The following is a 20,283-nucleotide window of genomic DNA, read 5'->3' on the forward strand; positions in this document are numbered from 1 at the left end:
AAGGCACGGCTCTGCCGCTGGAAGGGGAGATAAGCAAGTGACGCGTGCCGTAAGGGTAATCCTCACTCACATGCACAACAAGGGAGCTCTTTAGATAGCATGATTGCATAGCGCCGGCACTGACGTGCCGGGGCCTTTCTTCGCTCGTCGGGATACAAGTGGTCATGGGCCGCGAGATATCGAGGGAAAATCCACACGGTCTTGGCAGGCCATTGATAAAAGTAGGCCGTGCACGGAAGATAGTGACTCTGCGCGATCAATCAGGAGGCTACGGGAGTACGAGAGAACTACACGCTGTAGATCAGCTCAGACATGGTTTGCACTAGTTTACGGGTAAGTATATAGCTGACAAGGGATAAGAGCATCAAGCTTACTCCATTGCAAATACCAGTATCAGGACCGCTAGTTGTGGGTCCTCCCGCATCGAGGAACCGGAGGAAGTGCTTTAGAAGTGCTCGACCTCGATAGCGAATTGATTTCGACAGCCACGATCACTTCGGAGGAGTCGGAACTCTTGTCCGCAGTCCGAAGATGTGTAAGGCATCCAGTACATTGATATCAGGGAGCGTACACGAAGAACGGATTCCTGGATGCCAGGTCAGTATATAGCGTGTAGGCAGTCATGAGAGTAGTGACGTCGCACGTACTGTTTATCAGTCAAGTCCATGAACGCGTGTCGCTCACGTTCTCTTTGAACGTCGGCGTCCGTCCAGCCATGTTTGATCCTCTCCTCCTCCAACGTCGCTCTCTTCTGAGCATTGAGACGCAAGTTGATCCAGCGCACCCACAGCGTAATAAAAAGCTGGAGGGTGATCAGAACCATGTTGGCGGTCTTCGCTGGGATGTATGCCGGCGCGTCTTTGGGCTGGAATATCTCAGCGCCGATCATGTTGCCCGCGCCGAAGAATGTCAGTGTCAACGCATTAACCGTATTCTGTGCGTGCAGTCGAATAATATCAGTCACATATGATACTCACGAGTCAAAATATTACTGACCTTCTTCGTATTACCACTAATATTGCTTGCGTTGTACGCGTATACTGTCGGCAGAACGGTGTTGAAGATATTGACAAGGTAGATCGCTATCCTAGACGTCGGTTACCGTCTTGACATATGAACGGCTCTACGCACCTACAAGGAGGGCGCCTTTGTGCCCCGAGTCGTTCAGGCCAATCAACATGGCGGAGCCCACCATGGTAGGAACGAGGCATATGATGATAGGCATTATCCTCTCGTTCTGGTTGTTGAGTGTCAATCAACGCGGAAGTAGAATTGCCGATATGTTCCGTTCACCTTCTTGTCAGAGTACCACCCACATAACAAAGTGGCTATGGAGGCTATTGCGCCGCCCGGTGTCGATAGTATCAAAGTTTGCCTCGAACTGTCGGTGTCATGTCAGCGTGGATAGGAAAGAAAAGGAAAGCAGAGACGTACGTGTAGCCAAAACCCTTTATGATGATGTTGCTGACTAGAGAGTAATGAGGACAACATAGTGTACGCAGCACGACATGCTCACAGTTACTGAACGCTCCATTTGGAATACTCGCTACAATCGGTATCAGCACCGATGCCACTAAGTCGACGTCGAAGAGTGAGCCTACACAGGATGACTATCAACGCGATGAGCCAGGTGCGTAAATCCGCCAGGGCCTCGATGACCTGTTCCTTCTTCAAGTGCCTGTTCTCGGTACCGGCCTGGCCATCCCGTACGCGTTCGAGCGCTGCGATGCGTTCCTCCGTCGTAAGCATATGCGCGTTCACGGGAGAATCAGGAAGCCAGACGATGACGCAAACGCCGACCATTATGGCGAGCACGCCCAGGAGCAAGAAAATGATCTGGTATGGCAACAGAACGTGACCTTCATAGAACGAGACTCCGTAGGCGAAGAAGCCGCCAAATATTTGCGATAGACCTGTGCCATGTTAGTTCTGCATTTATCGCTGACTAGATTGCACGAAGTCCCGATTACCGTTCTAAAAATTCAAGTTAGTCATGGTATAGGACGCATATGTGGCTCAACTGACCATCATATAGAACCACGATACCCTCGTTCCCTATGGTTGATTAGGCAAACGTAATCAGGTAGGATTCACCGTGAGGTGACGTACCTGTTCGTCTTTCTTATAGAACATAGCAATAATCAAGATGAGAATCGGAGTAACGCAGCTCTCGCACATGCCTGAAAGCGCGTTAGCTTGCTATTCTGTCAGTATGCAGCGACGCATACCGAGGATGAAGCGCAGAGCAAAGAATGCGTTGAACGAGGTAGTGGCAGCATGGCACATTAGCACAACACCCCACACGATGATGTTGGCGCCAAGATACTTCGCGACCTAGAGTAACACGGTGTTAGGTCTCGGAAAATATGTCCAGATATAACGCACCCTCGTCTTCTGCGCGATGTACACCGTCGGGAATACCCATGCTAAGAAACCTATGGACGCATGAACATCGATTGCGTTCGTTGCTTGTGTAGTAGACTCACCGGCGTAGAACGCGAGAGACACCAAGTTGTAGTGCTGGAGAACCCACATATCAGCCACTCGGCCAAAAGGAAGCAAACCATTGGTGGACTACCTGTCCAGTAATAGGGAAGCCCATGATGCTACAAAGGATCATTGACTCGATCCGCACCGCAGACATCCATCGTAAACGTACCTCGCGTAGTTTAGAGAGGTCTTGTCTCTAGATGGTCTGGTCAGCTTCCACGTTCCAAACGAATCCAGATATGCGGACTAACAGAAACTGCGTGAAGTACACTGCAGCGCAGAGAGGAGGTATAACGTGGTCCTACACAAGGCAGCATGAGCTTCCCATTTCACGACCGAAAACTATCACGCTCACCAGCTTCCTGCGCAGCTGCTTGTTGTAACCCTCGCTGAATTGAGCCGTTCGTTCCCGACCTACGAGCTTGAGGGCCTCGTCGCCATCCGTGCTTTCCAGCACGGAGACTATGTCAACATCTGCCGCGTGGGGCGGTTTCCTTTGCTGCAGCGTAGCCATGGTAGAGGGCTTAGGGGCATCACTGGGTCTGGGATAGAGAGCCCGAGCCATTAGATAGGATTCCGCTTGTACGGCACGAATCCCTAGCTGGCTTCTCCACTTCATTTGCGCGCCGAGAAGCAGCGCGGCACCTGTCACCCCGCCGCAGGTCACCCGGTGCGCCGGTGCAGGGTATGGTCCCGCGCCAGCAGGAAGCCATAAAGTGTCGCTGGAATGAGAGATAAGCAACAGTTCGCAGATCAAACACCTCCTGCAAACTCACATGCGCCCACAGTCCTTAAGACATAACCCGGCAGACCTGACGTACATCACAACCGTAGATCGCAGAGCGAACGGCGAGCACATGCATGCTGGAACGCGTCCCTTCTCGCCTAAGTCATAGATGGGCAGATATAGAGGAAGAACCAACTCTACTGTAGTCCGTGACTAACGAGCCTGCATCACACAGGGTAGGGAATTTCCAGCCGATTAACCAGGATATGATAGCAGTGCGAGAGCAGTACACGGTATGATGATGAAGTCTAGAGTTACAATTTTTGAATAACCAGCGCGGACGCAGCACCACCCTAAACGACGAAAGTCAGCCTCCTGCCTCACCTGGTATAGCAAGAAAGAGCTTACCCCGTTGCAGATACCCGCAGCACCGTACTCGCCCGACTTAAGCGAGTGCACCAGAGAGACAACAATACGAGAACCAGAGTTGCCGATAGCGTGGCCGAGCGCGACCGCACCACCGTGGGGGTTGACCTTCGCGGGGTCGATGCCGAGCTTCTTCTCGGCGATACGGACGACTACAGAGAACGCCTCGTTGATCTCGAAGTGTGCGATGTCCTCGACCTTCAGGCCTGCCTTCTCAAGCGCGATGGGGATGGCAAAGGTGGGCGCCTCAGGGAAGTCGATCGGGTCCACACCCGCATCGGCATATGCTGCAATTTCCATGTCAGCGCCCCGACCGATACGGAGTAATAGAGCGTCACTCACAGATGACCTTCGCGAGCGGCTTGACACCGAGCTCGCGCGCCTTCTCCGCGGACATGAGGATGAGCGCGGACGCGCCGTCGTTCAGACTCGAGGAGTTTGCGGGCGTGATGGTGCCACCGTTCTTCTTGAAGCTAGGGTTGAGGGTGGGGATCTTCTCGTAGATGACACGCTTGTACTCCTCGTCCTCCTTCACGATGGTGTCGCCCTTCTTGCCTTTGATGGTGACGGGCGCGAGCTCAGCGTCGAACACACCGGCCTTCCATGCACGCTCCGCGCGCTTGTACGACTCGATGGCGTGCGCATCCTGTGATTCACGGGGGATACCGTGCTTCTCAGCCGCCGACTCGCCGCAGTTGCCCATCGCGAACTCGTTGTACACGTCCCAAAGACCGTCGGTCTCGAGCGAGTCCTTGGTGGTGAACTTGCCGAACACGGGGTTCTGGCGAGGTAGGAGGAACCTGAACATGAGACCCCGTTAGTGACTGTGCGAATACGTAAACTGCAGCACGACGTACGGTGCGTTGCTCATGCTCTCCATACCGCCCGCGACCACGACGCTCTTGTAGCCGGACTCGATGCTCTGGGCAGCCAGCATGATCGCCTTGAGGCCGCTCGCACAGACCTTGTTGATCGTCGTCGCATCCGAGCGCGTGGTCAGGCCTGCGCCGAGCGCGACCTGCCGTGCGGGAGACTGGCCGACACCGGCCTGGACGACGTTACCGAAGTAAACCTCCTCGACGACCTCGGGCTTGACACCCGACTGCTCGAACGCACGCTTGAGGGCGACAACACCGAGCTGGGGGGCCGTGACGGTCTTCAAGGCACCGTTAATCGATCCCACTGGCGTCCTGGACGCAGCGACGATGACGGCTTCGTGACGGGTCTGAGTGGACTGGAGGACGCGTCTCAGCGCACAGCGTTCGATGAGGACGGCGGGGGCACATACCATTCTGCGTATGAGGTGCCTGAGGGGGAGACGGGTGGCTGAGGAGGAGGGTATGGCAGCGAGCATTCTGTCTTCGCCTTATATGCGCTTAGTGGATGAATTGATCGATTAGCCGCGAACGCGGGGTCGGCGTTCTGGGTATTTGACGATCGTACGACAGGGACGCCGGTCTCTCGCCAACAAAGACGCGTTGCACTCAAAGTCGTGCCGGTGTTGTCCAACGTCGGGGGCAGCAAGGGTGAGACCCCGTCGGTCTCTTATATAAGACTCGGCCGTCGCTTGTCGCTCGATGACCCGACCGGGGGCGCGGGCAGCTGATTCCCCCGCCGCGTCCACGAGACCCCCGCACCCGCTCCGTGTCGCGCGTCGCCCAACAGCACTTCATGTATTGCTACCCGCAAAGAAATCCACTACATTACTCATCACCATGAACCACACTTCCATCCATCGCAGCAGCTCGTCTCCGGGCTGTGTCCCTTCAGACGCCGCTAGTATCTCCCCGACAACCTCGGAGGTATGGCACGGATGGAAGTACCATGAGGGCGTTCCGAGCGTAGGGTGGTCGCCTTGGGATAGGAGCGAGAGATTGGAGCCTGGGAGGGTCAGCCCGAAGGTGTTCCCATCCGACGAAGGAAGCGCATTGCGTCGGAACAGTGTAGACTGCACTATCTGGTCTAGGACCAAGGGTGATCCACCTGACGATAATCTGTACATCAGGGGCCAACACTCAGTCAACTAGTGCAGACACGCACTACTCTTGTTCAAAGTGAAGTAGAAAGCTGGAACTTCGAAGGTGGGCGAATACACCACATATTGCTTGCAAGTTTGAAGCTCTCCGGGTACCACGGCGGCGGACTCGTCCTCCACCTCGAGGGTGGTCCCAACAAGCTCGCCAAGCTCACCCTCTTCACTGGGTGATATGCGAGGGAGAAGGACAGTCCTGGATAAGTAACCGAGTCCAGAGACGTACTGAGTATCGGTCAGAACCTAGGCTAGCAACGTCTGGCCAGGACTCAGACAGGCGTACAGAATGTTCATGCCATGACCATCCAGTGGGATAGATTGTTATGCCAGTACGACCTTGGTCAGAGTGAGCAGCGACATAACGGCGACATGCGTCTTCAAACTGCGCGCGAGTGAGAGAGGTGAGCATGGGGAGTGGCATGGTGTGGCGTGGGAAGCCTGCCTTCTAGCTAAGAGAATAAGGTTTCAGCCACCCATGCCAGTTTCCCACACTTTGCCCTGCCCGTGTCCGCGTCTGGCGGCACTCACGCATCCCCAAACTCAGCCCGTCCAACTGCCGGCTCCCCCTCCTCCCTTCTGACCCACCATGGCTGTTGGAAAGGTCTGTCTCTCGTGCTAGTTCTCGAAATGGCGGTCGTTTGGCTCTGACATTCGCTCGCGCACAGAACAAGCGTTTGTCCAAGGGCAAGAAGGGTATCAAGAAAAAGGTCGTCGACCCCTTCTCCCGCAAGGGTGAGTCTACCGTTCGTGCAGGTTATATCTGTGGCATTTACACGTTGGCGGACAGACTGGTACGATATCAAGGCCCCTTCAATCTTCGAGGTCAAGAACGTCGGCAAGACTCTTGCTAACCGCTCCCAGGGTCTCAGTACGTGCATTTAGTTTGATATCATACGCAGCGTTCTCATCGCTTGATAGAAAACGCCAACGACTCTCTGAAGGGCCGTATCGTTGAGGTCTCCCTCGCCGACCTCAACAAGGATGAGGAGCAGGCCTTCCGCAAGATCAAGCTCCGGGTGGACGAGATCCAGGGCAAGAGCTGCCTGACCAACTTCCACGGCATGAGCTTCACCTCCGACAAGCTCCGGTCACTCGTCCGGAAATGGCAGACTCTCATCGAGGCGCACGTCGACGTGAAGACGACCGACGGCTACCTCCTCCGTCTTTTCGCGATTGGCTTCACCAAGCGCCGGCCTACGCAGGTCCGCAAGACCACGTACGCCCAGTCTTCGCAGATCCGGGAGATCCGCAAGAAGATGTTCGAGATCATGACGAGGGAAGCGACAAGTTGCGACCTGAAGGAGCTCGTGCAGAAGTTCGTCCCCGAGGCGATTGGCCGGGAGATCGAGAAGGCGGCGCGGAGCATCTACCCCCTCCAGAACGTCTACATCCACAAGGCGAAGATCATCAAGGCGCCGAAGTTCGACATGTCGAAGCTCCTTGAGCTCCACGGCGAGTCAACAGATGTAAGTTATTGCTTACCCGCCACGTTGCCTGTCCTGACCGCGTACATTGCGTCTACAGGAGACCGGCACCCGTGTAGCGAAGGACTTCAAGGAGCCTGAGATCCTTGAGTCTGTATAAAAGCCTACTGTTGTCTGCTCTTGTATCCTTCATCATGATCTCTCGCACTTATGCTACAAGGGTATGGCAATCTATGACATGACCGCGCACGCCATATCACCCATCCTGTCGTCTGCTTGCACTGGTGTCTATCGTTATGTTCAGTTGTGATTGTACCGGAAACCTGTTGGGTGTGATGTCTGTGTTCGTCTGTGAGAAAGTCAACCGACCCATGATCCTTCGGGTTGTTTATGTTGGTGTTCTGTAGCATGTCCCACCGGCGGCCGCGTACGTACGCGCTACAACTGTACAAGCCGTCCGAATCGCGGACCGCTAAGATGATCGGCGAGGCACAAATTATCGTCTTCGGCCACAGCACGTTTTATCAGACTTCCGAGTCGCGTTCGGGCAGAAGGACATACATCCGACCACCACCATGCCCGCCGACGTCGACTACTTGAAAGGCCTGCTCCGGTCGTACCCCGACTACCCCAAGAAGGTGCGATGCACGTCCCGGTGTGCAAGCAGTTTCTGACGACTTCGCGCACTTTAGGGCATTGTCTTCTTGGACATCTTCCCGCTGCTCCGCGACCCGGTCGCGTTCGAGACGCTGATCACGCACTTCGTGCACCGTCTCACGTCGCACACGATCGCGAGCTCGCCGTCGAAGAAGATCGACGTCGTTGTCGGCCTCGACGCCCGCGGCTTCCTCATTGGGCCCATCATCGCGATGCGCCTCGGCGCCGCGTTCGTGCCCGTGCGCAAGCGGGGCAAGCTCCCCGGAGAGACGATCAGCGCCGAGTACCAGAAGGAGTACGGCCTGGTGCGCGATTTTTCTGCGTGGTTGCGATTGTGGGACGGGAGGCGGTTGCTAACGCGGAGCGCCCGTGCTAGGACGTCTTCGAGATGCAAGCGGACGCGATCGCAAAGGGCCAGAACGTCGTCATCATCGACGACCTCATCGCCACTGGTCAGTCGTGCACAGCGGGTCGTGTTCGGGTCGCAATACTCACCCCCGATTGCAGGCGGCTCCGCGAAGGCGGCGGGCGAGCTCGTCGCGAAGCTCGGCGGCAACACGCTCGAGTACCTCTTCATCATCGAGCTCACCTTCCTCCAGGCCGCGTCGAAGCTCGACGCGCCGATGTACTCGATCGTCAAGGTCGACGACTAGTTCTGCGGGACCAGACACACGGAGCATGACTATAGAGCAGAAGCAAAGCAGCAAGGGCCGGTGCGGTATCCCAAACGGCCGGAGTTCAGTGTATTCGTATCAGCAGCGCATGTACATCGTGTAGCCGCACTCGCGGCAGCTAGACCAATAGCCTTGTGTTGAGCAACGGGTGGTTGTTGAGATACAGTACGCGCTGCGTGTCCTCGAGCTTCCCCGCGGTCTTCGTCGGCTCGCTCCTGTGCTGGGGGCCGTCGTCCCACGTCTCGACGACCATCCGAATATCGCCCAACCCGTGCCGCTCCGCGGAGTCGAGCATCTCCGCGACGAGTTGCGCGTCCGGTCGCCTGAGGACGACGATCGCGACGTCGTTGATCTCGGGGCCCGCCGCCTCGAGCTCCGCTAGGTCGACGGACGGGTTGATGTGCTGGTCCTCGTTCCCGAGAACGACGACGCCCGACGCGCCCGCACGCTGCGCAAACACGAGCTTCTCGAGGAACGTGCACTCGCCACGTGCGACTAGGACCGCGGCGTCATCGAGTTCCTCCGTATATGGCGCACAGCCGAGCGGGTTGGTGGGAGAGTAGATGAGGCGGACTCCGGCGCCATGCCCAAAGCGAAGCGGATGTGTTCCGTCGTCCGCGCGGGGCGCTGCAGGATCCCCGGCGAACATAGCGGTCGCGGCGGGGACGACGGTCTCTGTGATGACGTCGTGCATGCCTGGGGCCTGCAGCTGCAGCAAAGGGTCGACGTAGTCCAAGAAGAAGCGTAGCTCGATTTCTGGTATGCGACGATGTTGTTGTGTGGAGGCGCCCTGGCCGTCGACTGGGGTAAGCGAGAGCTGGGTGTCGTTGAAGTATATTTTCTGCCCGGTTTTCACGGCGTACGGTCCCACTGTCTAAGTCTGAGCACAGAGATCCTGATATAAAGAAGAATGTCTTACACTTGGCGATATCGTAGCCCTTGCCGTCTAGTCGACTGACTATATGCACACGGATGCCGGTGACGTTTTGTACGAGGTACCCGTCCGCCACCTCTGTGATCTTGTCTGCGGGCAGGCGGGGGTCCTCCAGGACGACCTCCCCGTGCGCCGAGAGCACGAAGTCATATGTCTGGATGTGATGCGCTCATGTCAGCTTTCAGAGCACATGCCGTTCACCGAGTGACGCACGTAGGGTTCGTGCTTTGGCAACGCACACCACCCATCTGGATCCCACCACCGCGTCTCATTCTCCGAGTGTACGCGCCCTATGAGGTTCCGCGCGTACTCAAAGTCCACGCGCGACATCACGCCGCCCACGAGCCCCGTGTCGCGTGTGTAATCCTCTGGGGCGTCGTACGCGAGCATGGGCGGGGCATACGCAGGACACTGCAGATTCTCGACCCGCCGGAGCTTCCGCCGCGCGGGCGAGATGGGGCGAAGGAGCGCGGGGTCGAGCGTGAGGATGTGGCCCTCGGTCGTGAAGACCCACTGGGTGTCGTCGGCGTGAAGGGGGTTCGCTTCGTCGAAAAGGAGGAATAGGTACTGTGTACGGCGGATGCGTGAGGCGCTACCGGACGACGTGTGTGGTGAGACGAACCTTCAGTGTTTCGGAGAGTACGAATGATTCCATCCGGTCGTCTCGGGTGTTGGTGCGTAGGTCGCTGATACCGGTCAGGCCGCATTCTGCCCTTGACCGTATTGTGATGTCGTGGAGGATACGCTCTGCTCGACATCGTCAAGCTGACTGCCAAAGACAGACATGATGGAAGGGCAGCTGGCTTACCGCCGATGTCTAGATAGAATGTGTCGCCAGTGGCCTAAGCGGGAAGTCAGTGACCAGATCATACTGACCATTGCAAGTTTGTCTCACACGATACAGATACCATGTGGACTCCACAAACTCTGGAAAAAGACGCCGTCAGGAACGATTCGACAGGGTAGTCAAGGACGTGGTACTCACCTGGTCTCAGTGGATACTGAAAAGAGGTGGCTTGATGGTAGTTCATGTCCCAAACCTCCGGAAGTCCTGCGAATCCGCGCCATATATTGTAATCTGCAGAAAAGTCACTTTCAGCAGTCGAGCAGCGTGGAACAGCACGATCGCAGTGAATGTACAAATTAGGTGAGACTTCACCGCGTTCTCAATGTCGCCGCCAAGCACTTGCAGCCCTGACCAGAACGCCGAAAGCGAGTCGATGGTACCGTATTGGGCATCCCCCTGCAGCCATATTAGTGAATGGAGCTCCTGGGCCGGTTACTGCCCATACCGAATGGATGTTCACGTTCCGATACTGCAATGACAATTCAGTACAGACTAAAGGTTGATGAGTGATATCGCGACTCACCCAGAAACCATCGGGTGCTCTGGAATACCGCATGACAGATGCATACGAGTCTTGCCATACGTCGAGGAACTCCACCTCGCCTGTCAAGAAGTGAGCATTGCACACTTTACCTGACGAAAACACACGAGGACATACCGCTCATGATATACCACTTCAGCGCGTACTCGTAAAACGAGTCGATGCCTGCGCCAATGTTGTTGACTTCCGGGTGCGTCCAGGACTATTACCAGACAGACTGTTACATCCGCGCTTCATATCGTACGGTTGCATAGGCTGGGACGTACGCCAGTAAATATATTGATCGTGTTGCCTACAAGACCAATGTCCGACCTGCGGTTCCACAGCGCAAAGAAGGCCTTGTACGCCGCCTTCTCGAAGCGGTCGTCGCCCGTGAGGCGACTCAAGGTGCCGAATTCGAGGATCAACGACCCCGCCCCGGCGGTACCTACAAGTGGTTAGACCACGTACCACTCTCCTGAACGGGGGACATACAAGTGTCTGTCGATTCGCCTTTGGGCACACCGTGGCGAAGGTTGATCTAGCGTTGACGTGAGACATGCTCTGAATCACGGAGATTGGAGTGTTACCCTGGCGTATGGCAGACCGGTGACGGTGTTGAACGCCGGGAGCAACCTCACACCTAGATCATAAGCGAGCTGGAGGAGCTCGCCCTGGTACCAAGGTAAGTAGAAGGGCTGTTCTGGCTTGTTTGCAAAGAGATGCCCAGACAGCAGGCCGCCCATGACGCGTATGGTTGTCTCAAAGACCTGTGGCTTCGTGTTGCTGTCGAAGGAGACCCAGCGGATGATCTTGCGGACCGCGTCCTCGAATCCCGGAGGGTCGTTCAGGACGACGAAAGTGTCAAGGACATCAACCAGAGTGACGGAGAAATTGCCAGCAACGTCATTTCTGGCGAAGTCACCCCTGCAAACAATTTCAGTCTGGCCGGTAACAGGGCAATATATACAGTGTACTCACGGATTGAGCCAGTTGGGTCCACGGCCTGTACATGACAGTGGTGCAAGCTACAGGCGTGATCAACGGCGGAGACGGCAGAAAAGTAGAAACGGCCAAGTCACCTCATCCAAGGGAAATGCTGACCAACCCAACCTGATGAGAGCCTTCCCAAGATGCTCAGGACAAGTACGTACCGGAGTCCATGTAATGGTCGTAGCCGTGATGCCACAACTCGCGCACTCGCTCTCTATTGCACAGGTGAAATGAATGATTGAATAAGAGCAGAAAGAGCTTACCTCACATCTAGCTTGCGCCCACTCGTCCATGATGCCGGGCCCGGACCTGGTGAAGCAAGAGCAGGAGTCGACCAAGGACTGTCTAGAGCAACAATGAGCAGAGCGAGCAGACCAGTGGGCCAAAGCGAGGGCCAATTCATGCAGAGCAAGCCAGGAGGGTAGACCAGAGAGAGATGGCCGAGCTGCAGACCAGGCCCAGTGGATTCGTAGCAGCTGTGGTGGCGGTCGACCGGTGAGACACACGGCCACCCTCTGCCGGACCGACCACGTCGGTGGACACGCTGCACGTGACACGCGCAATCCCCCGGCGCCTCTCGAGTCGCGAGCGCGCGTCGCATCACAGATTTGACCGTGATCTTGCATATGCCCTGTACACCGGAAACGCGTTCTCCTTCGACTGCGAGCAAATCGCGCTTTCCCTCGCGATCGGTTTCGTTTGCCTCAAGTCGTTCCGCCGGGTCCATATATTCAGCGACAGCGAGAATTCGCTCTCCAGCATCCTCTCACCCGACGGCGGCAAGATGGCGCCCACAAACTCGTGCCGAATGCTACGCGAGTGGTTCGAGCGGAACCCCGAAAATCACCTGCATCTTCACTACTGCCCAGCCCACTCGAACATCGAAGAGAACGAAGCGGTCGACGCGGACGTCAAATTCAAGGCACGCACACATGTTCTGGACCTGCCGAGGGAGGAGTACCGCGGCCAACTTGCAACGTCGTACGCCTACGTCAAGAGCGGCATCACGGGGCTAGTTCTGAGCCAGTGGGACGAGATGGCCGACGCCAACCCAGCCAAGTACTGGGGCCGCACACATCTGCGGCACCCGGCCTTCCGCCGCTTGACCCACACAAAGTCCTATCCGCTCAAGCGCCTCGGCGGACGCCCAACGCTCACCGCGCGATTCATCCGATGCATCACAAACCACGCCCCGACCGGATGGTATCGTGATCGCTTTCGGGCGAGAGCGAACGAGCCCACCATGTGCACCCTCCACGACGGCCCGCCGGCTTACCACACGCGTGAACACGTTCTATTCCACTGCAATCACTACACTCGCAAATACCGGCACTCCAGCATCGAAGACCTCCTCGGATCCATGGATCCCTTCTACGACATCCAGTGCTTCCTCGCGGACAACCCCACGGCGCTGTCGTCGCCATGTTTTTGGTGCGCTTGAGACTGCGCCGAGTGCACAAGAACCACGCGAAAAGAGCGAGAGTGAGTGAGTGAGCCTTGAGCTTGAGCCTGGCAGACATCACAGAAACGGCGCGGAAGTTGTTATATGGATAAGGATTCCCGTTGTTATATGGCATTATGACACGCTAGTAACCCAATGTGATCTCCTTAGTAGTGGTAAGCGCCCGCGATCATTGCATCTGTTGGAACACGGTCGCGAGGCTCTTACCGTCGTCTCGCAACCTGCACAATCCTCGCACCTGTCTTGCAACCTGCCCAATCCTCACGCCTGCCTTGCCATCCACTCGCAAACCGCGCGCTCGATTTTATGGACGCTTCGCGCGACTGTCTGATGTACTATACAGTTCATCGGCGGGGCTTAAATCTCGGTCTCCTAGTGACGGACGTCTGTCGCGCTGTTCTCTCTCGCTCCCCTCACCTCTGCTCCTCTCCATCGTCCCTCATTATTCCTCCTTTCTGCTTCGCGCCCTCCCATGAAAATTCTTTACTAACCTTTTCAGCCTTGTACTCGGTCTCGACTACGGGGGTCTTCGTCTGGCTGCTCGCTCTTGTACTTTGGACCTATCTCTGCTGGCTCGCATGCTCGTACTCAGGCTTCTCGAGGGCTCCTGGCTGGTTGCTATCTCTTGTGTCATGTCTGACTACTACTGTGGCTTGGTCTAGTTTAACTTGCTGGGGCTCTATGCGATGCGTCTACGTCTATCGTCTTTCTGGGAGCCTTCGAGTCCTTAGCTGTCTTCGCTGTGCTGCCTTCTGCGCTCGTCCCTGACTTCGTTGCTCCTGACCTCGAAGGATCTCCGCTTCTATGGCTACGCGGCGCTCTTTCTTGCGCGGAGGACCGCTTCGGGCACGCGCGACAGCTCGTATATCAGTGTATACAGTAGAACTACTCTCTTGTATATAGCTATTTTTCGGTGTTTTCAATGATATCGTGTTCCCCCCATCTACTGCGCATATCACGACCTGAATATCAAAAGCAAGGAATATATGGTCGGAACTATATGTCTTGTATGTGCTCGTAACTATTGGAGGCGACGGGATCTTTGTGAATTTGGGAATCATTGAGGCGGTTGTAAGGGGCTCAACGTCATCCGAGTGATATTATGACAGATTCCAAACTAAAGATCATTGGGTACCTTACAGCCGATTGCAAGTCCATTTTACCTAGATTATATCACATTGCAAGATCACGGTTCTTTTTTTTTTTTTTGGTTATCTGGTTTGTAATCTACAGCTAAGTAGTGCTTGTACAGCCGTCTACAGTAATTATAGTACGGGGTTTTCTGATGACCTCCGCGAACATATCTCGAGTCTACTGCGGCATTGCCGCTCTTATCGTAGTGAAATTATGACACGTGTAAGTGATTATGGCGTGGTTTAGCGGGAAGCATACGGGGTAGGGCATAGGCATGGGCATGGGCATGGGGAGCAGGGTGGGGAAAGGAAGGGGAGGGGCGGGGAGATCGGGTTTAGCCGTCGGGGACGTCTTCGAAACGTGATAGACGTCTCCAGCAATCTCGGCGTATATATGCTCAAGGGTTGGGTGCGTCTCAACATGGCTGCCAGCGATGATCATTAATGCTCAAGATGCGCTCTAGGTCCTGACGGACGTAATTTGCTCAAAATGCGGCAGGGTACCTATGATGAGGTCTCCGTCCTCCGCCTCCGCTGTCACTCAGTTTTGCGTCAACTGCGACCCAGCGCCGGACAGTAACTCCGGCGCAGGTGCCTCCACCCAGCTGCGGCCGACTCCTGTGCCTCAGGCGTCATTCGCGGCGAGCTCTGTGTCCAGCACGCACATGTCTCGGTCTTCGACTCCACCGACGGATGTATCAAGCGCACCAGACTCGCCTCTTCTCGCCCCCCTCATGGACCCCGCGGAGCTACTCCGTCGTCGGCAACAATCCGACACAGCTTCAGCCGAAATCGGCAGACGTATGCTCAGAGGCTGGGCGATGCTGGGAGATGAGTGCCCCGGTTCCAACTGCTACGGGATCCCCCTCGTGCGGCCCCCAAAGGTTCAGGCCACTATCGACCCGAGGAAGGCGAGTATTCTCCGTGATACGAACCCCGCGCCTGCGCTCAGAACTCTCGACTGTAGGAGTGTGTGATCTGCGGCACCGTCTATGTAGACGAGAAAGACGTCCTGGGACAGGATCGCCTAGTGCCCATGCTTCCTGCGTCTAGTTCAGCAGCTACCTACCGATCACCTCCGCCCGCAGCTGCAGGGCTCTCCTCGCCTCCGCAGACTTACGTTGATAAAGGAAAAGGAAAGGCCATGCCGAACATGGGTACTCGTCTTTCTGCGGTAAGAACAAGTCTCATTCTCTTTGCATCAAGTGATCATAACAGAGCCGTAGGACGACACCTTGCATTACCCGTCCGATGCACGGCGAGAGCCGCACACGAGATCACAGCCGACGGTTCTTGTAAGCCTTCATCAGGTCACATTGTATGTCAGTCACCGAACCATTCCCAGGAAACACGTTCCTCTACATCCTCAGCTCTCGAGGTGTCCGCACGTTCTCTTGAACAGTCGCTCCTGGCACTCTCCGCACGCCTAGATACGCTATCCGCCGGTCCCATTCTAGATACAGCGTCGATCGGCCAAACTGCCGATACGATTGCGAAAGTTTCGCAAGCTCTTGCCCAAGTAAAGCAGCTACTCTGGAGCGAACAACAAGCGCGGATCGCGTAGGAGCCCTGCGCCCATACGAACACACCCTTGATCATATGCCCATCGGCTCTTGTCTCGGTGAGCTAGATTTGCACTCATCGTGGCCTGGAACGTAACTGACATCGGCGTGTGGCCTGATCGCGCAGTGTGGCCAGCGTCGAATGTAGTAACAGGGGCAGGTCAGAGGACAGCAGTTGTGGGATAGTCGCGCGCGTACGCGCCAGGTTTGTGTACTCCAGTGTATAGGCCGTTGGCCACGGCTTGTATCAAAAACACGCGGGTAGGCGGCGTTCGTCACCTCGCGCTGCGCGGAGCATAGGACGCGCGCCTGTGGACTGTGCTCGCCCATCTCGCGTTCCCCGTCCATTCACAACCCCGGACACCTGACACGGCGTAACTGTCTATCTCTTGCGCGGTTAGCAGGCGCATCCCGGGGTATATCGAGCAGAAGCACGCGTATGAGCCTGCAAGATAGCTCTTCTCCGCCGTCCTTCTCGTGCGCGGTAACCTCATGCCCTCCATGCTGTTCGCTATAAGGTGGCCTCCCCGCTCGGGGCTGCACTCCATCTATCCTGACGTTTTGTGTGTGCAGCACCCCTCTCCTGCGATCCCCAGCATCATCCTTGTCGCTCCTCGCAGCGGCGCCGAATGCAGGCATTCACCTAGACTTCGACCTTTCGACCCCCAACGCCACTTCTCCTTTGACCTTTGTCTCGCCATTTTGTCTCATTTGTTTGATATTCCATCTTGATCTCTCTTCCACGTCATGCCTCGTCTATTCCCCAGTCTCGGACGCTCCAAGGAGCACGGGCGCGGCGGTGCCTACGGACAGTACGAAGGGTACGATGCTCCCCAAGGTTACTATGACCAAGGGTACGCAGAGCAGGAGCCCCGCCAGAACCGCTCCCCCTGGAGCAAGGTTTTGCACAGAAAATCTACGAAAAGGGTACGTCCTCCCATGCTCGTGCAACCACTTCCGCTGACAGACAGCGCGCCTTCAGAACTATGGGATGGAGGATCCCGTGAGTACCCATGCGTCCCCCTCACGTATCACACCCCAGAGACGCTGACCAACGTCTAGAACATCGGCATGTACCCCTCGCACGGCGGCGGCGGCGGCGGCGGCTACCGCACGACCGTCGAAGACTACCCCGAGGACCCGCACGGGCTGCCCGGGATGCCCACGGACGACGAGTCGTTCGAGGAGATCCTCTCCGGACGGCACAGCGACACCACGATCCCGCTCGTGCAGCGCGAGAGCAGCCTGACGCGCATCCAGCAGGCGTTCGCGGACCGCGGGCAGTTCGCGCCCGCGATGTCCGCCGCGCCGTCCATGTCCATGTACCCGCCGCCGCCGCACTTGAGTGCGAGCGGCCAGCCGCATATGAACGCGGTCCAGAATATGCACCAGCCGGCGATGGTTGTGGAGGGGGGCGTGCCGATGCGGGGCATGCACCCCGATATTGTGCATCACTCGGCGTCGTACCCGACGCACGAGCGCCCGCACCATAGGCACAGGGAGAGGGAGCGGAGCGCGCCTCCCAGGGTTCGTTCTGGTTGCTTGTCAAATGTAGTTGGGTTGCTGATGATGTTACTTACAGACACACGGCTCGCAGGGCCACAGGGACCACCCAGCGTACTGGGAGGACCCCCTTGATTCGAGCGAGGAGCCGCCAGTGGTGGTGGTGGTCGAGCACGGGAAGCACGGGAAGAAGGACAAGTACTACATCATCCCTGGAGGTGCCCCAGTCATCTTCGAAGACGAAGATGGTAACGAACTGACTCGGTACGTTGCACTTCCGGATAGAAGGGAAATCCGTGTACTGACCGCACCCTGCAGTGTTGGCGACTTCAGCGGACGTTACAGGCCCCCGAGACGTCCGCGCCCGGTGATTGTGCAAGACCAGTATGGCCACGAGATATGCAGGTAGGCACCTTTGGTCTGAATCGCATTGAACATGGCGCTGATTTGGGTTCGTTTAGGGCTGGATTCTCGAACGACGACCATATTTCGGTCGGTAGCCGCGACAACCGTTCGCACCATACGAGTGGAAGCAGCCGGTCTGACCGCCGTGGCCGGCCCATTGACCGTTCGTACGAGCAGAGGTACGTTACTAGACTGTTTAGGTAGGTGTGATGTGTTCTGACGTCGGACACGTAGGGCACACACGCCCCACCATAGTTCATCTCACTCCTCTCGCATGCATGCCCCCGGTTCGTACCACGACGACCCACACTACCAGTACGTTATCTCGTAACACAATGAAACATGAGCTCACTGTAATTCAGACCTTCGAGTCGACCGCGAGCTGGTACGCGGTCGTCGCGAGACGATCCCGAGGTAATCTACGTCGACCCTACTTTGAAGGAACGAAGCGCGCGGTCAGGACGGTCAGGGTACGCTCTTCACCCCTACGATCTCCCCCACTCCCACGTTAAGCATGACGATTCACAGCCGCAGCGGGAGCTCCAGCGACACGCTCATCCGCTCCAGCCCGCGGGACGGGCGCGACCACTACGACCGCCACTCCAGCTCGGGGCGTAGCGGCCACGACAGGCCGCGAGAGTACATCCCGGATGAGCGCGAGCGCGGCCGCGACTACCACCGAGGAGAGCACTACTCGAGCCCGCGACGACAGTGAGTATGCCCTGCCCTTGCGCAGGGCAGCATGGCCGACGCGATTCGCCAGCAGGAACACGAGCTCGAGTCGCAGTGGCTCGTACGACTATTATGACGACCGACGAGGCCGAGGCCGGAGACGGGACGAACGACGCCGATACGGATATGACGACCGGTATGATTATGACTGAGACCCCAGAACTGGCATGAACGATCTCTCTGTTTGCTGGTAGACAGGAGGACAGGACGGTTCGCCGCAGGGAAACGTGTATCAATATATGATAGTATGCCTTGTATGCCGTATGCAACACATTATACAAAATGCGATCCACGTTCATGATACAGACTCGAAGGCGATGCGGAGAAAGAGCACTATGAGGCATATCACCGCTTGGCTCCCCTTCCACGCCCTCCTCCGCGCCCTCCTCCGCGCCCTCCTCCGCCTCTGCCTCGGCTGCCTCCTCCGTCTCTGCCTCGGCCCCCGCCACCGCCTCGGCCTCTACCACCGCCCCGACCACCCCTGCCCCTGCCTCTACCCCGGCCCGAAGCCTCGATAGCGCCAATCTCATTCTTGCCCAGTCGCAGGATACCATCCTTGAACGACCCGACACCCATCCTCAGCCCCTTCTCTCGCTTGTTGTTCTTAGGCTTCACCAGCTCTGCCGCCTCGGCGTCATACAACGGTTTCAGCGTAGGGTGGTAGTTCCCCAATTGCTTTGCCTGCGAAAGATTAACGGAGCGCGTGAGCTCGAGTCCGAAGCGAAACACCGGGCACGAACGACATAGACGCACCTCCTCAATCTTCTTCTCATGACGCTCCCTCTGCTTGTCCAGGAGGCCGTCCCGGACGTGCTTCGCCGCGCGGTTTCGCTCCGCGTGCCGGACGATCGCCTCACCCTTCCCGAGCTTCGCCTTGCCCGCTGCCTCGAGGACACGGCCCTCGAGCGCCTTCTTGCGCTGTGCGGGCTTTAGATCGAGGTCGGGGTTGAGCGACCCGGAGAGCAGCTTGGTGTGCACTAGGCGGTGCAGGAGCGCGTCGTTTTGCGCATTCGTCCTGCAGTGCATGCGGGTTACGGTCCGCGCTGGCGCATCTGAGAGGGCAAGAAACGTACATGTCATCTTCCTCTTCAGCGGTGCCGCTTTTCTTCTTTTGTGGTTGTGCGACGTCTTCGGTCAGTTTGGATACCTTGGACGACTAGAGGCGCACGATGAGTTCCAGCGTGGCTGGGATCCACTCAATGGTTCTGATGCTCACCCACCATGAAACCTGACTTGGATTTCTTCGGTATCAGAGCAGATCCCCCTGCTTCCGAGAACACCACAACGTCCGGCAGTCGGCGTGAACTCTGTGTCTGGTTGTCGTACCGGAAGCCATCGTCGTCTGTGCTAAGGTGAGGTGCTGGAAGTGGTGTGCCCGGCCTAGTACACATACCATCTTCCGGCCCTGAGCCTTCCGCGTCCTGCTCGTCACTCTCCCCATCACTCTCCCCGGATGAGGGATCCTCGCTCTCCTCTTCTCCGCTGCTCGAGTCGTTTCCGAACCCAGTCCACTCTTCCTCCTCCGCTTCCTCTTCAGACTCCTCCACGACCTTCGCTTTCTTCGACTTCTTTTGCTTCCGGTCTGAGCCGAACTGGCTCGTATCCTTGCGCTTTCCGATGACCACCGGAGAGTCAAAGGAATGGAGGAATTGCTGGCCATGGGCCTCCAGAAGTTTGAGCAAATCTTCGCTTGCCATAGTAGGCCTTCTAGTGATGACAGTAACACGAGAATGAGTAGAGATCTAGAGGAATGGGTTCCAAG

At 56.9% G+C, this 20,283-nt stretch overlaps 10 protein-coding genes across 10 annotated transcripts; 5 read left to right on the forward strand and 5 right to left on the reverse strand.

The window, feature by feature from the left end:
• Nucleotides 1-558: 558 nt before the first annotated feature.
• On the reverse strand, nt 559-3,004 carry TRAVEDRAFT_44561 (MFS general substrate transporter; the record flags this gene model as incomplete). Its single annotated transcript, XM_008036845.1, has 18 exons — nt 559-586; nt 648-934; nt 997-1,082; nt 1,132-1,237; nt 1,294-1,381; nt 1,435-1,468; nt 1,517-1,546; nt 1,602-1,913; nt 1,947-1,974; nt 2,026-2,055; nt 2,110-2,180; nt 2,229-2,334; nt 2,386-2,435; nt 2,487-2,520; nt 2,579-2,606; nt 2,660-2,686; nt 2,742-2,791; nt 2,846-3,004. 18 exons carry the CDS (start codon nt 3,002-3,004, stop codon nt 559-561), a joined length of 1,554 nt encoding a protein of 517 aa, XP_008035036.1.
• A 527-nt stretch (nt 3,005-3,531) lies between these two features.
• Nucleotides 3,532-4,934, reverse strand: TRAVEDRAFT_116179 (peroxisomal 3-ketoacyl-CoA-thiolase; the record flags this gene model as incomplete). The annotated part of the gene is made up of 4 exons (XM_008037409.1): nt 3,532-3,570; nt 3,626-3,930; nt 3,986-4,443; nt 4,501-4,934. 4 exons carry the CDS (start codon nt 4,932-4,934, stop codon nt 3,532-3,534), a joined length of 1,236 nt encoding a protein of 411 aa, XP_008035600.1.
• A 364-nt stretch (nt 4,935-5,298) lies between these two features.
• On the reverse strand, nt 5,299-6,084 carry TRAVEDRAFT_163229 (uncharacterized protein; the record flags this gene model as incomplete). The annotated part of the gene is made up of 3 exons (XM_008037410.1): nt 5,299-5,626; nt 5,684-5,900; nt 5,959-6,084. 3 exons carry the CDS (start codon nt 6,082-6,084, stop codon nt 5,313-5,315), a joined length of 657 nt encoding a protein of 218 aa, XP_008035601.1. The 3' UTR covers nt 5,299-5,312.
• A 118-nt stretch (nt 6,085-6,202) lies between these two features.
• TRAVEDRAFT_143816 (40S ribosomal protein S1) lies at nt 6,203-7,440 on the forward strand. The gene is made up of 5 exons (XM_008037411.1): nt 6,203-6,276; nt 6,341-6,407; nt 6,463-6,543; nt 6,594-7,141; nt 7,200-7,440. Exons 1-5 carry the CDS (start codon nt 6,262-6,264, stop codon nt 7,257-7,259), a joined length of 771 nt encoding a protein of 256 aa, XP_008035602.1. The 5' UTR covers nt 6,203-6,261; the 3' UTR covers nt 7,260-7,440.
• A 234-nt stretch (nt 7,441-7,674) lies between these two features.
• TRAVEDRAFT_35205 (adenine phosphoribosyltransferase) lies at nt 7,675-8,409 on the forward strand (the record flags this gene model as incomplete). Its single annotated transcript, XM_008036727.1, has 4 exons — nt 7,675-7,737; nt 7,792-8,061; nt 8,133-8,208; nt 8,264-8,409. The coding sequence occupies 4 exons, from the start codon at nt 7,675-7,677 to the stop codon at nt 8,407-8,409; spliced, it is 555 nt and encodes a 184-aa protein (XP_008034918.1).
• Nucleotides 8,410-8,548: 139 nt separating this feature from the next.
• Nucleotides 8,549-12,127, reverse strand: TRAVEDRAFT_44565 (alpha-mannosidase; the record flags this gene model as incomplete). The annotated part of the gene is made up of 17 exons (XM_008036846.1): nt 8,549-9,300; nt 9,350-9,518; nt 9,578-9,931; nt 9,987-10,111; nt 10,173-10,206; nt 10,260-10,291; nt 10,350-10,442; nt 10,505-10,607; nt 10,657-10,680; nt 10,735-10,814; nt 10,870-10,954; nt 11,019-11,179; nt 11,227-11,272; nt 11,322-11,658; nt 11,713-11,737; nt 11,886-11,938; nt 11,988-12,127. 17 exons carry the CDS (start codon nt 12,125-12,127, stop codon nt 8,549-8,551), a joined length of 2,613 nt encoding a protein of 870 aa, XP_008035037.1.
• Nucleotides 12,128-12,508: 381 nt separating this feature from the next.
• Nucleotides 12,509-13,165, forward strand: TRAVEDRAFT_18350 (uncharacterized protein; the record flags this gene model as incomplete). Its single annotated transcript, XM_008036540.1, has 1 exon — nt 12,509-13,165. One exon carries the CDS (start codon nt 12,509-12,511, stop codon nt 13,163-13,165), a length of 657 nt encoding a protein of 218 aa, XP_008034731.1.
• Nucleotides 13,166-14,679: 1,514 nt separating this feature from the next.
• On the forward strand, nt 14,680-16,221 carry TRAVEDRAFT_56971 (uncharacterized protein). The gene is made up of 6 exons (XM_008036994.1): nt 14,680-14,728; nt 14,784-15,230; nt 15,287-15,493; nt 15,546-15,614; nt 15,665-15,940; nt 16,009-16,221. The coding sequence occupies exons 1-5, from the start codon at nt 14,714-14,716 to the stop codon at nt 15,881-15,883; spliced, it is 957 nt and encodes a 318-aa protein (XP_008035185.1). The 5' UTR covers nt 14,680-14,713; the 3' UTR covers nt 15,884-15,940; nt 16,009-16,221.
• A 407-nt stretch (nt 16,222-16,628) lies between these two features.
• Nucleotides 16,629-18,504, forward strand: TRAVEDRAFT_70031 (uncharacterized protein; the record flags this gene model as incomplete). Its single annotated transcript, XM_008037412.1, has 9 exons — nt 16,629-16,808; nt 16,864-16,884; nt 16,944-17,408; nt 17,464-17,648; nt 17,703-17,789; nt 17,846-17,968; nt 18,024-18,104; nt 18,152-18,259; nt 18,318-18,504. 9 exons carry the CDS (start codon nt 16,629-16,631, stop codon nt 18,502-18,504), a joined length of 1,437 nt encoding a protein of 478 aa, XP_008035603.1.
• A 312-nt stretch (nt 18,505-18,816) lies between these two features.
• On the reverse strand, nt 18,817-20,274 carry TRAVEDRAFT_70032 (uncharacterized protein; the record flags this gene model as incomplete). The annotated part of the gene is made up of 6 exons (XM_008037413.1): nt 19,915-20,274; nt 19,742-19,863; nt 19,595-19,677; nt 19,275-19,536; nt 19,019-19,202; nt 18,817-18,854 (listed from the first exon to the last, which is right to left on the reverse strand). Exons 1-6 carry the CDS (start codon nt 20,216-20,218, stop codon nt 18,817-18,819), a joined length of 993 nt encoding a protein of 330 aa, XP_008035604.1. The 5' UTR covers nt 20,219-20,274.
• Nucleotides 20,275-20,283: the final 9 nt, after the last annotated feature.

Source organism: Trametes versicolor, assembly GCF_000271585.1.
Source record: "Trametes versicolor FP-101664 SS1 unplaced genomic scaffold TRAVEscaffold_3, whole genome shotgun sequence".
Taxonomy (NCBI): Eukaryota; Fungi; Basidiomycota; class Agaricomycetes; order Polyporales; family Polyporaceae; genus Trametes; species Trametes versicolor.